Genomic DNA, 14,550 nt, shown 5'->3' with positions numbered 1-14,550 from the left:
CTAAGGCCCTGTTTTACTATGCCTTGGTAGAGGTTTCTAATGCGGTCTGGAGCGCTAAGTTCTCCAACACTGATAGGAATTCTATGAGCGTTGGAGCATTTAGCGCTCCGGGCCATGTTAGAAACCTTTACCGCAGCTTAGTAAAGGGGGGTGGGGGGGGGGAGAGAGTGAAGAAACCCATTTTTAGTATTGTTATAAAATGTTTTTAATAGCAAATATAGGAGTTTTTTTACTAAGGCATGCTAACTGATTTAGCGCACGATAAATGTTAAGGTGCCATTATATTCTATGGGCGCCTTAGCATTTAGCGTACACAAAATCGATTAACGCGCGCTAAATCGGTTAGTGCACCTTAGTAAAAGGACCCCATATTCACCTTATCTGTATATACACTACCTCCAGAACCTTCGTTCATTCATAGATTATTGATTCCATATACTTTCTCTAGATCACTTAGATCTATTGATCAACATCTCTTGACAGTTCTTTCTCTTAAAACCATAAATACACGGCGGCACTCTATTTTTTCCGTTACAGCCCCCCAAATGTGGAATTTACTCCCAATTCATGTACGAGAAGAACTCGGTTTGGATAGATTTAAGAGCAAGCTAAAATGCTTTCTTTTTAAAGATGCATTTGACAACTAATAAAACTAGATTTGGTTCGTAAACCTAGATCAGGTGTCTCTACTGAGCCCTGGTCTTTAAATTCTCTGTTGCTTATTATTCTCCCCCTCCCTATTGTTTTTTTCCCTCATATGTCTTCTTTACTATTTTTAAACTTGTATTTCTTTTCCAATTCCCATCCTCCTGTATCATTTGTTTTTGTCTTGTTAGTTATATTTATATTGTCTGTTTCCCTTTGATTATTGTAACTCAAGATTTTAATGTTTTGTACATTGCTTAGAATTCAGAATAAGCGATTAATCAAATAATTAATAAACTTGGAAACTTGGATTTGATCTGCTGCAAGCAATTTGTCAAGCTAGATAGATCTATGTATGTGCAAGATTTGAATTCCTCTTACCTTAATGATGACAATCTAACATACAGTATACTGGAGGTCAGGTTTAGAAAAGGTACCTTCAGTAATGCCACATGTAGTTGATTCATTTATTTAAACCAGTGGTTCCCAACCCTGTCCTGGAGGACCACCAGGCCAATCGGGTTTTCAGGCTAGCCCTAATGAATATGCATGAGAGAGATTTGCATTTAATGGAAGTGACAGGCATGCAAATCTGCTCCATGCATATTCATTAGGGCTATCCTGAAAACCCGACTGGCCTGGTGGTCCTCCAGGACAGGGTTGGGAACCACTGATTTAAACTAAACTAAAACTTAGGGCTCGCTTTACTAAGCTGCGCTAGCGTTTTTAGCACGCGCTGCATTATCGCGCGTGGTAATCCCACGCTACGCACCAAGAACTAACACCAGCTCAATGCTGGCGTTAACGTCTAGCGCACACGGCAATGCAGCGCGCGCTAAAACCGCTAGCGCAGCTTAGTAAAAGGAGCCCTAAGTTTTATAGACCAAGTCATTAACCAAGAGGAGCTCGACTCGGTTAACAATAATATAATATATAATACATAAACTTGACAAGTAAAAGTAGACTGAAATAGTTAATTTTCAAAATGTTTAGCAAACAAAAAAGTTTTCAGAACTTTCTGGAATAAAGCAAAAGAACCTAAATTTCTTAACATAAGCGATAAAGCATTCCAGAATTTGGTTAATTTAAAAGCAGAAGAATGGCTAAATCTCCTAAAGGTTCTGTTTTTACCACTGAGAGAGGGAAATGTAAGTTTTAACTTTTGAGAACTTCTGGCAAGATGAGATCTATGAACATTCCAGTCTAAAGGAATCAAAGTGGCCAAAATGCCAAATAGGATCTTAAATGCAATACAAATGCACTGCAATTGAATTCTGAGATACACTGGAAGCCAATGTAATTCCTTGAGCAGAGGAGTTACGTGATCGAATTTACTCTTACCGAAAATAAGTTCAGCTACAGTGTTCTGTATTAATTGAAGTCTCTGCAGACTGACCCTTGAAAGACCCAAATACAGTGAATTGCAGTAACCCATCTCCCCAAAATAAGAAGGGCTGAGGATTATTTATTTCATTAAAAAAAATTAAAAAATGCAGATTATACCATTAGACTTGGAACCTTGGTAAAAACTTTATAGGCCAATATTCAGCTTGTGTCACTAAGTGATTTTTTTTTTTAGCTAAGTGATGTCAGAGGAATGGCTTATGCTGGCATGACAGCAGTTTGGGGGTTGCGGCTCACATCAGGAACATTACAGAGTTATGAGGGAAGTAGTGTGGCGCGCATGCACGGGAGGGTGGAGAGGAGGACAGGTGCCTGTGCCCTCACCAAGACAGCACCCATCGCACACCGCCCCCACCCCCCTACCTCCAACTTACTACGCGGTTCATAGACAACCCCGCGAAAGACAAAGGCGCGCGCCGACAACTGAGCGCAAGACGGAGGCGAGCGCCGAAGAAAATTACAGTTTTTAAGGGGTCCGACGGGGGGTTTTGTTGGGGAGCCCCCCCAGTTTACTTAATAGAGATCACGCCGGCGTTGTGGGGGGTTTGGGGGGTTATAACCCTCCACATTTTACTGTAAACATAACTTTTTCCCTAAAAACAGGGAAAAAGTGAAGTTTTCAGTAAAATGTGGGGGGTTACAACCCCCCAAACCCCCCACAATGCCCCCACAACACGGCGCAATCTCTATTAAATAAAGTGGGGGGCCCCCCACGCCCCCCCGTTGGAGCCGTAAAAACAGTAATTTTCTGTGGCGCGCACCTCCGCGCTGCGCTCAATTGTCTGCACGTGCCTTTGTCCCGACGTGCTTTTGACCTGACACCTACTACGCCACTGATGACCAGTCCTAAAAAAGCAATGACACAGGGACAAATTTTTCCCCCCCGTCCCCACAGGAACTCAATTTCCCCGTCCCCGCGAGTTTTGTCGCTGTCCCTGCCCCATTCCTGTAAGCTCTGTCTTAACCTCACAAGTGTTTGAGGCCTGTGCAGATGAGGACAGAGCTTGCAGGAATGAGGCAGCACAGAAAAAGAACTCACGGGGACGGGAAAATGAGTTCCCACGGGGACAGGGAAAAATTTGTCCCCGTATCATTCTCTAATGGGGACTCAGACCCAAATCCCACTCTAACTACTACATTTATGGTGGATTATGTGAGCCTTCCAAAATCCCACTGCACTTACATATAGGAGACAACTGCAGGTATAAGGGCTATTGGTGTGGTGTACAGTTGGGTCCGGTAGGTTTTGGGTGGGTTTTGGAGGGCTTCCAATACACTATAAGGGGGTTATGGTAAGATGTGTACTTGGGACCTTTTACATGCCGTTCACAGCAGTGCCCCCTGAGGTGTCCCAGTGCTCTGCTGGGATGTCTGAGTGGTCAGTCTCCCAAAAATGCTGGCTCCCTCTACATCCCAATAGCTTGTTTTGTTTTTCTTTTGAATGTGGGGTTGTTTTTTTTTCCTTTTCAAAAATGATTTAAAGAGATAGATGCACTGAGGACAAGCGTATCTGAGAAATTACAATTTTCAAAACAAAAAGATAGATGTTTTTCTTTTCTGAAAACGATCACGTTTGCTACTGGATTTTTTTGTGCGTGTTTCAGAAAACATCCAAACTCAGATTTGGACGTCATGTCAAAAATGCTCGTTGCATGCTGGTTGTCTTCTAACAGGTGTTTTTTGGGTTTTTTTTCTAAACTTGAGAAAATCTGAGGCTTTGTTGATAAGACATGATAAATCTTTTACTGTGCTTGTACAGATTTATTTGCCCCAGGTTAATCTGCCTGTTAGATCTGAACTGAATTGCTAAGGGTGGGGGTTCTTAGACTCTAGGCTTAGATGCAGGCATTTAGGCCAAGAAAACCCTGGTATCACTGGTTTAGTAAAGGGGTGGGGGTAAAGGGTCCACCCCAGGCATGGTCTTTGTAAAGGGTGCAGGCACCCTACTTCCTGACCCTCCATCCCTGGTGCACCCCCTTCCCTTGAACCTCTTTCATTTTTCCTGCACCAGCAACATTACAAACTTGCTGCCCACATCGCTGTTGCCTCTCTCTGGCATCACTTCTGGACCCTACGCCTGAGAATTGACATCAGATGCATAGCTGCCGGGCATCAAGTTCGTGCTGTTGATCTCGCCTGGAAAATTAAAAAGGTACGGGGAAAAGGGGCACGTGCATGGCAAGGGGGGGGAGTCGGGAAGGATAGGGAGAAGAGGGCAGGGGAGGGGTGCCACTTATCATCGCTATGCCACTGCCTGGTATATATAGGGTACGCCTAAAACTTATGATGACTATTGTAGGGGTGTTTCTTTATTTGCACCTGAAGGTTAGGCCTCTCTGACATCATCAAGCCTGAACCATTGTCTGCAAGAAATCTTTCCAGCATGAACCATGAATGCAAGAAGAGAAAGAAGAAAACATCTTTGCTGTTTCTGCCTGATGCATTCTGGGTATGTATCAGAACTGTATTATAGTCAAGGTCATCCAGCTATGCCTACATGCTCAGCCTGTGTGCATCTTGGGAGGAGTCATGGCTCATGTGCTGGTCTTATTTAATGAAGGTGCCTCTGTTTCACGGCCTGAGCGAGACTCTATACAGAAAGGCTATTCATCTAAGTTATGTTTCTGGATTGGTCCGGAGAGGTCATCTGATGAACCAAGTGGAATGTGCCTAATTATTAATTTAGTCTATGCTGGGATGTGAGTGAACTTGCATCTTATCATAGGTTTCTCTGTGTATCTTCTATAATAATTAAGACCTGAAAAGTTACCTCTTGTGACTCTCTGCCTGAGAGAGAGAGAATCGGACTTTTGTACCTCTGAATTCCATCACATAAAGGAAACGTTTGCTGCCAACCTAATTTACAGCTGTTCCAGTGATTAACGGACTCTTTCCTGTACCAAAAGAATTCTTATCTTCAGTGCTGAGTAGAAGATGTCTTCCCTTTCACCTGATTTTGTGCTAAGGCCTAATCGGATGGTGAGAATACGGAATTCTATTATCTTATCAGCTGGGGTTAGATAAATGAATTCTATTGTGGTTCGGGATAAAAAGAAGTGATAAACCTTGGTGATAAACTGTAATAAATTGCTGCTAATCAGGAATTATTATTATAAGGAATTATTTAGAGTGTAAGAATTAGTTTTACTCATTTATCTAGTAAGTGTGGTGTGATAATTATGTACTGAGTTTCATATATGTATTCGGATATTATATGAACAATAATTAGTTATTGCTGCTGGCTTATGAACTATATTTTTCTATTTTCATAATAAAATTCTTCCTTTAGCCTTAGTCGCTATTCTTAGTATAAACTGGCAAAATAACGAACCTTGGGTAAGGAGATTATGGTTTTCCCTAGCATCTCACTAAAACAGGCGCGTATTTGTTTATGTAACTCATTAGTCATCCATAAATCTTTCTACACTATTGACGACTAATGCTACTTAGGTGGCATTAAGCATGATTCTATATAGTTCGCCTAACTTGTATAGAATCATGCTTAGTTAGTGCCTATTTTCTAGATGCCATAGAATCGATGTGCAGGGCAGATCCACACATACCATATTTTTCCCTCCATAAGACGCACTTTTTTTCCACACAAAAGTGGGTGGAAATGTCAGTGTGTCTTTTGCAGCGAAGATACAAATTTTAACCACCCCGTACATTTTTAAAACACCCCCTCCAAAGAAAAATAAGCAAACTACACCGATATTACTAATAAACCAAAAAGAACCAATACCTACTCTTCACTCTTACACCCACAGCCTACTAAACTCCTTTTCCACCTTCTGCTCGTACACTGCTTCCCTCAGCTCGCTTCCTTCCTGATCGCCACTCCTCGCACCAGGCTCTCCTCGCGTCACGATTTTCCACACCAGAAGCTGGGTAAATAGAGGCTCAGCCACCTAGTCCCATCTCTGTACGCTTTGTTTCCGCAGCCAATGGGAGGCGGGTAGAGGTGAGCCACCCCTGAGGTGCTGGGTCATGGTGTCGGCATCCCAGCCGTTGAGCTTGAGCTGTGCCTTCTGCCGGCACGAGGAGCAGTAAAGCTTTAGCCACTGGTGCATGAGCAGCGGGGGTCTTGCTCGGCTTTGGGACCTCCGCCCAAGTTACCCCCCCCACCCCCCTTATTTGCAGTGTCAGTCATGAGCAGGAAGAAAAAGATGAAAAAATAAAAAATTCTCCTCTTCCTTCTGCATCCCATCAGGGCACAGGGCTTGAAGAAGAAGGGACCTACTGTGACAAACAAGGTGACTTTAAAGTCAATATTAAAAAAAATAATAATAATAGGTATTAGTGAAGTTCAGTGTTTGTCAACTGCCTAGAAATGTTTTAATAGGCAAGTATAAATACAAATGAAAGGTAATGAGGGGATTTTAAAAGGTAGGGGGGGTGTAAAAAATTGTTAGTTGGTTGGGACTAACCAGAGGGGGGACAGGGTACAGAGCCTGGCAGGGAGGGGGGGTCAGGGTGCAGAGCCTGGCAAGGAATGTGGGGTTGGGTGCAGAGCCTGGCAGGGAGAATTTGGTTCAGAATGTTTTTTTCTTGTTTTCCTCCTCTAAATCTAGGGTGCGTCCTATGGCCAGGTGCATCTTATGGAGCAAAAAATGCAGCAACGACTAATCACTATCAATTAGCATTTGTTAATGCCAATAACTGATTGTTTTCAACTAATTAGCCAATTAGTTTATGCACAGATCTGTGATCTGCAAGATACATAGGATCCAGTAGAATATGTTTTGCTACTCTGCCAGACGAACTAACAAATCGATTCTGGAAGAGATCAAATCGGCTATGTCACTCAAAGTCAAAATGACAAAGTCTTATGACCGTCTTATTTTGTTCACACCAACAGAAGAGAGAGATCGCTGGAGAAGGACATCATGCTTGGGAAAATCGAAGGAACCAGGCAAAGAGGGTGATCTGCAATCAGATGGATGGGCACGTTGAAAACAGCCATGCGGATGACGCTGGAGGACCTTTCTGGACCAGCCCAAAACCGATTTCTTTTTAGATCCGCAATTCATCAAGTCGCTAGGACACAAGCACGAGTCAATGGCACCCTACAACAACAACTCTGCCATTTAAGGTTATGTCAAGTTGCTATATCTGTTTTTGATATACTGTATTAAATTTTGAGACTATTTTACTATATAAAGATACAGACACCTATGTGTCTTTATAAAGTAATCTCAAAAAGCCTGCAACATCTCTATAAAATTCATCCACAAGCAGGTGTAAATATACAGTACACAAATGAAATATGTGGGTAGGTGTATATTTTATAAATGTGCATGTACTTAGAGACAGTGCTGTATGCTGCCCAAACTACACCCGCAAACACGCCTGCGTACAGGGCGAACCAAAATATGCACTGTCTCGTCACCATGTGTACTTTTTACTCAGGCATCTTCTGTGTACATTTAAAACCCTTCGCTTTCATCCACAATAATTTAGAAGCAGTTACTAGACTACTGCAGGCCACTTTGTCATGTTAATCTCTGATAGATTTACACTGAAGTCAAGAGGAAAAGCTTCGATTTATTGGGGAACTTTGGCCAGAAATATTGCCGAGTTTGTAGAAGCTGTAACTTTAATAGACATAAACTTGCCCTCTGGATTCAGAAAGGGAGCTTTCTGTTCGGGTCGTTATGCTTATGCAGCATGCATTTTCGATACGCACAGAAACGGTTCCTGGCAGTGGGCACAGCAGGTCAATTGACTGATGTCCACATATCATCATGCTTCTTTTCAGAAATGTGAAGAAATCCCAGCTGCATTATTATCATTGTTATATTTTTTAGTACAGTGGTTCCCAACCCTGTCCTGGAGGAACACCAGGCCAATTGGGTTTTCAGGCTAGCCCTAATGAATATGCATGAAGCAAATTTGCATGCCTATCACTTCCATCATATGCAAATCTCTCTCATGCATATTCATTAGGGCTAGCCTGAAAACCCGATTGGACTGGTGTTCCTCCAGGACAGGGTTGGGAATCACTGTTTTAGTATAACAGTAAGGGGGTAAACTCGAGCATAACCTTTCTTATTTGCTATATAACTCTATCATATTTGTAAGATCTGTTGAATCTTCACTAACAGTTTAACACAACACACTACATCCACAGAAATAATTTGGCCCTCTTTTACTACCTCAACCTGGGGCGCTAAATGCTCCGTCACTGCTACGACGCTTATAGGAATTTCTATGAGTGTCGGAGCATTTAGTGCTCTGGGACGCAGTAGAAGGGTGAGGGGATAACCGCGCGCCAGACGCCAGCGCACCGACAATCCAGCGCAGACAATTCGGCGGAAGACAGAAGCGCGCGGGGGAAAAAATAATTTTTAAAGAGCTCCGACTGGGGGTTTGGAGTAGCACCCCCCCCCACACTTTATTGGTTAGTGTTCGCGCAGTCGTTGTGTGGGTGTGGGGGTGTGGGGGGTGAAACCCCCCCACATTATAAAAAAAATGGAACTTTTCCCGAAAAAAATCAGAAAAAGTTCCGTTTTCGCTATAATGGAGGTTTCCAACCCCCCGAACCCCCCTCCAACAGCAGCGCAAACACTAACCAATAAAGTGGGGGGGGGGGGTTGCCACCCCAAACCCCCCGTCGGAGCTCTTTAAAAATTACTTTTTCCCCTGCGCGCTTCTGTCTTGCGCTGAATTGTCGGTGCTGGGTTGTCAGCGCGCTGACGTCTTCCGCTCCACTGTCTATGAACCCAGTAGAAGCCTCTACCGAGGCTTAGTAAAAAGGAGGGCTTATTTGCATGGAACAGGATAACTGAGATACTATTCATATCTTTGTTTGGGTGGTGATAAAGATATATTTCCCTTCAGTTTGCTTTGGTACACAAATTAAACTATAAGTGCAGTGTTACCACAAAATATTATGATAAATGATTCAGGATCTGTTGAGATATAGCTTTCTTACAACATTGATGAAACAGGGGATGCAATATGTACTATATCACCAATCTAGCTATTACATTTCCTCATATGAATTTATCAACGCAAATTATTGCTACAGTTGCATCTATGCCAGTGGTTTCAAACTCAAACCCTTTGCAGGGCCACATATTGGGATTTGTAGGTACTTGGAGGGCCTCAGAAAAAAATAGTTAATGTCTTATTAAAGAAATGACAATTTTGCATGAGGTAAAACTCTTTATAGTTTATAAATCTTTCCTTTTGGCTAAGTCTTAATAATAATATTGTCATTTATAGCAAAAGAGATATATGATCAAGAAACTTTTTTATTTTACTTTTTTGATTACGATAAACATACCAAGGGCCTCAAAATAGTACCTGGCGTGTCGCGTGTGGCCCCCGGGCTGCGAGTTTGAGACCACTGATCTATGCTAACATAGTGTATGATAATAGATAAAGACAAGCTTGGTCCATCCAGTTTTTCCACAATGATTTGACATACAGCTCTGCTGTTATAGAATATAAATGTGGAGGGGCATAATTTTTTAAAAAAATTTCTAAGTCCCCTTTTGGCCTAAGGCCCTAAACGTTGAAAGTAGAAGCAGGGAAAATGTCCATTATCAAAAAAAACGTCCAAAAGGAGATTTTTTTTTTTATAATGGCCTGCCTCTATGTTCAGCTGTTTAAACGCCCAGACCACCACTACGTCTAAACATACACCATATAATCAACCTAAAAAAAGCCTAAGTCCCAAACGCCCAAAACAAGGGCTTTTAGGTGAAGGAGGGGCCAGTCCTTCGCCTAAAAGCTGGATTCTGTAACCGGTGTCTGTCAAAAAGAACACCTGTTACAGAATCCCTCCCACCCCAGCAACAATCGGCCAGGAGGGAGCCCAAGCCCTCCTGCCCCAGCGACTGCCTATCCCGCCGATCCGATCGGGCCAGGAGGGAGCCCAACCCCTCCTGCCCAAGCGACCCCCCCCACACACACACAAGATCCAGGCAGGAGGGTGGTCCGGCAGGGGGGGTTGGGTTCTGTCGGCAGGAGGGGTTGGGCACCCTCCTGCCGGCGATCATTGGGGGGCCGTTGGGGGAGTCCGGGTAGGGCGGTTGGGGCATGTTGTTGGGGGGGTCCGGCAGTAGGGGTTGGGTACTTTCCTGCCGGCGATCTTCTGGGGGGGGTAGGTTCTGTCAGCAGAAGGGGTTGGACACCCTCCTGCCACAATCATCGGGGGTGGGGAGGGGAGACTGGCGGCCGTAGCCGCGGCCGCTATACTAATGACGGCAGGGAGATCCCTTGCCGCGATTAAGTATAGCGGGTGTCTAAACAAACCCGATTCTGTAACCGGCGTCTGCAACATGGACGTCGGTTACAGAATCGGGTTTACTGTGGATGGGTTTTGTTCCGATTCTATATAGGACGTCCAGGACGGGCGTCCTATACAGAATCCGGGCCTAAGTGCTAACGCGTCCATTATATTCTATGGATGCGTTAGCATTTAGCACATGCTAATATTTAGCACACACTAAATCAGCAAGCACGCCTTAGTAAAAGACCCCCATCGTTTCATGCTGATTTTGTATTTTTCAGTTTGTTTGGAAGGAGTGGCTTAGTGGTTAGAGCTACAACCTCAACATAGTATAAGACAGAACTTTAGGTGCCTATAATGTAAGCCTTTTAAACTCTGGCCTATATTATAGGCCTATTATTATAGGAGTTCAGAATATACTATGTTGGTTCTTCAGTATGTCTACTATCCAGTTTCTTACCAACTATTTTAATTTTTATTATTAATTTACCGATGTTACTTTAAATTATTAATAAATATATTATCAAATTATATTATAAGGGTTCAGTCTTGTATATCTTACATGGAAACCAAAGCAAGTTGTTACAGGACCATCATTGCGCTTATACGTCCTTCATATAATGCATTGTTCTTATTGAAATGATTGACCCAACTAAACATATTTACTATAATCCACTACAACTATATTATAAGCGCCTAAGTTTTAAGTTAGGCATCGCTAAGCACAATTCTTTTTATTCTTATTTATAATTTTTCGACAAAAATTTCCAAGCATTAAACAGAAAAGTTGATGAAGAAGTACAAATTTAACAAATAACTTGAGAAAAAGGAAAATGAAAATATCCAAGATTACAAATGAGTGATTAAAATAAGAAATGAATATAAAATAAGAAGAAAAAAGAGGTCAAATCAATTGCCAGATTGAGAGTCTGCTAAGAACAATTCTGTAACGGGTGCCTAAGCCTGCCTGACTGACATACAATAGGTATCTAACCTTTTTAGGCGCCCATTACAGAATCTTGTCCTTAATGCCCGGTTTTTGGCGCCTAACGTTTAGAGCCATTTATCATTTCCCCTTTGACAACTAATACAAGCACTTAGATTTGTTGCGTTACCTATTTTTATTAGAAAATGCAGTTGCCAAATTCTGGGGCTTTTGCCACACACAGCTAGTCTGGGGCTCTTGGCATCAGAACACAAAATGCATTCACCAAATCCAGGAAAACCATACCTGGAAAAATGCTCCTGCAAGCCACGCATTTGCGCCTTGCTGCGGTCAAACTCCAGGGTTACCTCCTGTAATCTCTTTTCACTTTCAAGCCTCAAATGTCTCTCTTCCTCCAGCTCATGCATTAGCTTCTCACGCTGAAAAAAACATATCAGTGATCATATTTTTAATTTACTGGGCAGAGAGTAGGGGACAGAAGAATGCACAGAAAGGCATGGACTAAATGTAGCTTCCACCTCCGTATCAAGAAAATATTTACTTTCAATTATATAAGTGCAAAAAATTGAGATAGCAGACACTGAAGAGCTGCAAATTTCTATGGTCAGTCCACATAAATTTGTAAACCCTGGCAGATTTCCATAATTTAACAATACGACTTTTTCTTTAGTAATCTGCACTTTAGAAAAACAGACGCAGATTCATATATGAACAGAAATCAAAACAAATAGATTCAGGTATTAACAACCCATGGGTTACAGCGGTGGTTTTCAACCCAGTCCTCAGGGGCCACTGGCAGCTATGTGTTTCATGAGTCCTCCCAGCTTACAATGAAACTAGTAAAGCAAACCCATTTCTTCCCACAATGCTCTTGATAATGTGAAATTCATCCTTGATACACTCCGCGGCTGCAGATTAATTATTTAGAGGCTCTTTACTAAAGGGTGTTAAGCCCTTAATGCACAGTTAATGCACGGAAGCAGGCTATCATGCAATCGCATTAAAATATTTTGTGGAAGTTGCCGGATAAACTGTTCATAACTGCATTTTTTTTAGATTTTTCTTTCCCTCAGGGGGTGCAGCACAGGTGAAGACTGGTCATGGAAGTGTTAGCCCATTAACATGTTACATTTACGATGTGCTAACTGGCAGAACTAATAAAAGACCACTTAGGAGTGGTCCTGAGTTAATTCTCAGCAGGTACTAATAAGAAAATCAATGCACAAACCGTAATAAAAATACTGGGAACCTCCCCAAAAGATGTTATGAATTGCAGCTACTATATAGTATAATCCCACGTTAAGCCATAGGGCTCCTTTTTACGAAGGTGCGCTAGCATTTTTCGCGCACGCACACGATTAGCCAAAAAACTACCGCCTGCTTAAAAGGAGGCAGTAGCGGCTAACGAGCCGGGCAGTTTAGCGCACATTAAAACTGCTAGCGCACCTTTGTAAAAGGAGCCCAAAGTATATTTCCGGCGGATCAAATTTGGTTGAAGATTGATAAAGAAGAATAGAATGAGTTTTTACAGGTATATAATAGATATGTTGAGGTTCACGGTCAGACAAACAGAAAGACAAGGGAGAGGTCTTTTCAACCAATGATCGAGTTTTGTTCAAAACAAGTAGTCCCAATAAGGAGCCCAGTTTCAGCGTGTGGTAGACTTGGCTGGTGAACGCTGAGTCCAAAACGTACTTGTAAAAAAAAAAACGGCAGCGCTCTGAGCAGTACAAATTGGTTGAAAAGACGCCTCCCTTGCCCTTTTATTTGTCTGCTTATAGCCCAAGGCAAGGTGTTCTTCTGTTTGCCTCTCTGCTTTGTTTCTGAAGGTTCATAGTATACTTTTAAAAAGAAGCTCCTTTAATGTTTACGGAGAGTGTGGTGGAATGGTTAAAGCTACATCTTCAGTACCCTGAGATTGCGGGTTCCAACCCACACTGCTCCTTGTGACCCTGGGCAAATCACTCCATTGCCCAGGTACATTAGATAGATTGTGAGCCCACCAGAACAGACAGGGAATATGCTTGAATATGTGAATAAATTCATGTAACCTGTTCTGAGCTCCCTTGAGAGAACAGTACAGAAAATTGAATAAATAAATTTCTTTTGGATTAATGATAGATTCCAAACTGGATTCTTCCCTAATGATTTGAGAGAGACTGGGTTTGTTGGGTTTTTTTTTATATAATTCTTTATTCATTTTATAACTTACATCAAGTATATCAACATTGGTATTAACATTTTAACATAGTAACATAAACATACATAGTAACATAGTAGATGAGGGCAGATAAAGACCCGAATGGTCCCATCCAGTCTGCCCAACCTGATTCAATTTAAATTTAAATTTTTTTTTTTCTTCTTAGCTATTTCTGGGCAAGAATCCAAAGCTTTTACCCTGTACTGTGCTTGGGTTCCAACTGCCGAAATCTCTGTTAAAATCTACTCCAGCCATCTATACTCTCCCAGCCAATGAAGCCCTCCCCAGTCCATCCTCCACCAAACGGCCATATACAGACCGTGCAAGTCTGCCCAGTACTGGCCTTAGTTCAATATTTAATCTTATTTTCTGATTCTAGATCCTTTGTGTTCATCCCCACGCTTCTTTGAACTCAGTCACAATTTACTCTCCACCACCTCTCTCGGGAGCACATTCCAGGCATCCACCACCCATAAAGTAGAATTTCCTAACATTGCCTTTGAATCTACAAACCCCTCAACCTCAAATTATGTCCTCTGGTTTTACCATTTTCCTTTCTCTGAAAAAGATTTTATTCTACGTTAATACCCTTCAAGTATCTGAACGTCTGAATCATATCTCCCCTGTCCCTCCTTTCCTCTAGGGTATACATATTCAGGGCTTCCAGTCTCTCCTCATACGTCTTCTGGCGCAAGCCTCCTATCATTTTCGTCGCCCTCCTCTGGACCGCCTCAAGTCTTCTTATGTCCTTCGCCAGATACGGTCTCCAAAATTGAACCCAATACTCCAAGTGGGGCCTTACCAATGACCTGTACAGGGGCATCAACACCTTCTTCCTTCTAACTGACTACGCCTGCTCTTTATACAGCCCAGCATCCTTCTGGCAGCAGCCACTGCCTTGTCACACTGTTTTTCATAGATATATCACTTGAAATTCTACAATTAATCTTATCTAATTAAATTTATCCCCTTCTCTCCCATTCTTCTATATTTCATAAAAAACATTTTCCAATAATAAATACCCCCCTCCCCCTGCCCAATTTCCATTTGTACTAATCAGGGAAGAAAAAATATACTCATTCTTGCAATAACCTGATAATGGGCCTCCACACATCC

At 42.3% G+C, this 14,550-nt stretch overlaps 1 protein-coding gene across 1 annotated transcript in view; it reads right to left on the bottom strand.

Moving 5' to 3' along the window:
* NCKAP5 (NCK associated protein 5) overlaps positions 1-14,550 on the bottom strand; it is a 1,115,675-nt gene that overhangs the window by 624,806 nt on the left and 476,319 nt on the right. The window contains 1 exon segment of the mRNA XM_033946444.1: positions 11,520-11,653. Coding sequence (XP_033802335.1) covers positions 11,520-11,653 — 134 coding nt within the window.

The sequence above is a fragment of the Geotrypetes seraphini genome, chromosome 5 (genome assembly GCF_902459505.1).
Source record: "Geotrypetes seraphini chromosome 5, aGeoSer1.1, whole genome shotgun sequence".
NCBI classification, from domain to species: domain Eukaryota; kingdom Metazoa; phylum Chordata; class Amphibia; order Gymnophiona; family Dermophiidae; genus Geotrypetes; species Geotrypetes seraphini.
Note: the sequence above shows the minus strand (reverse complement) of the source record. Positions and strands in the feature narration are given on the sequence as shown.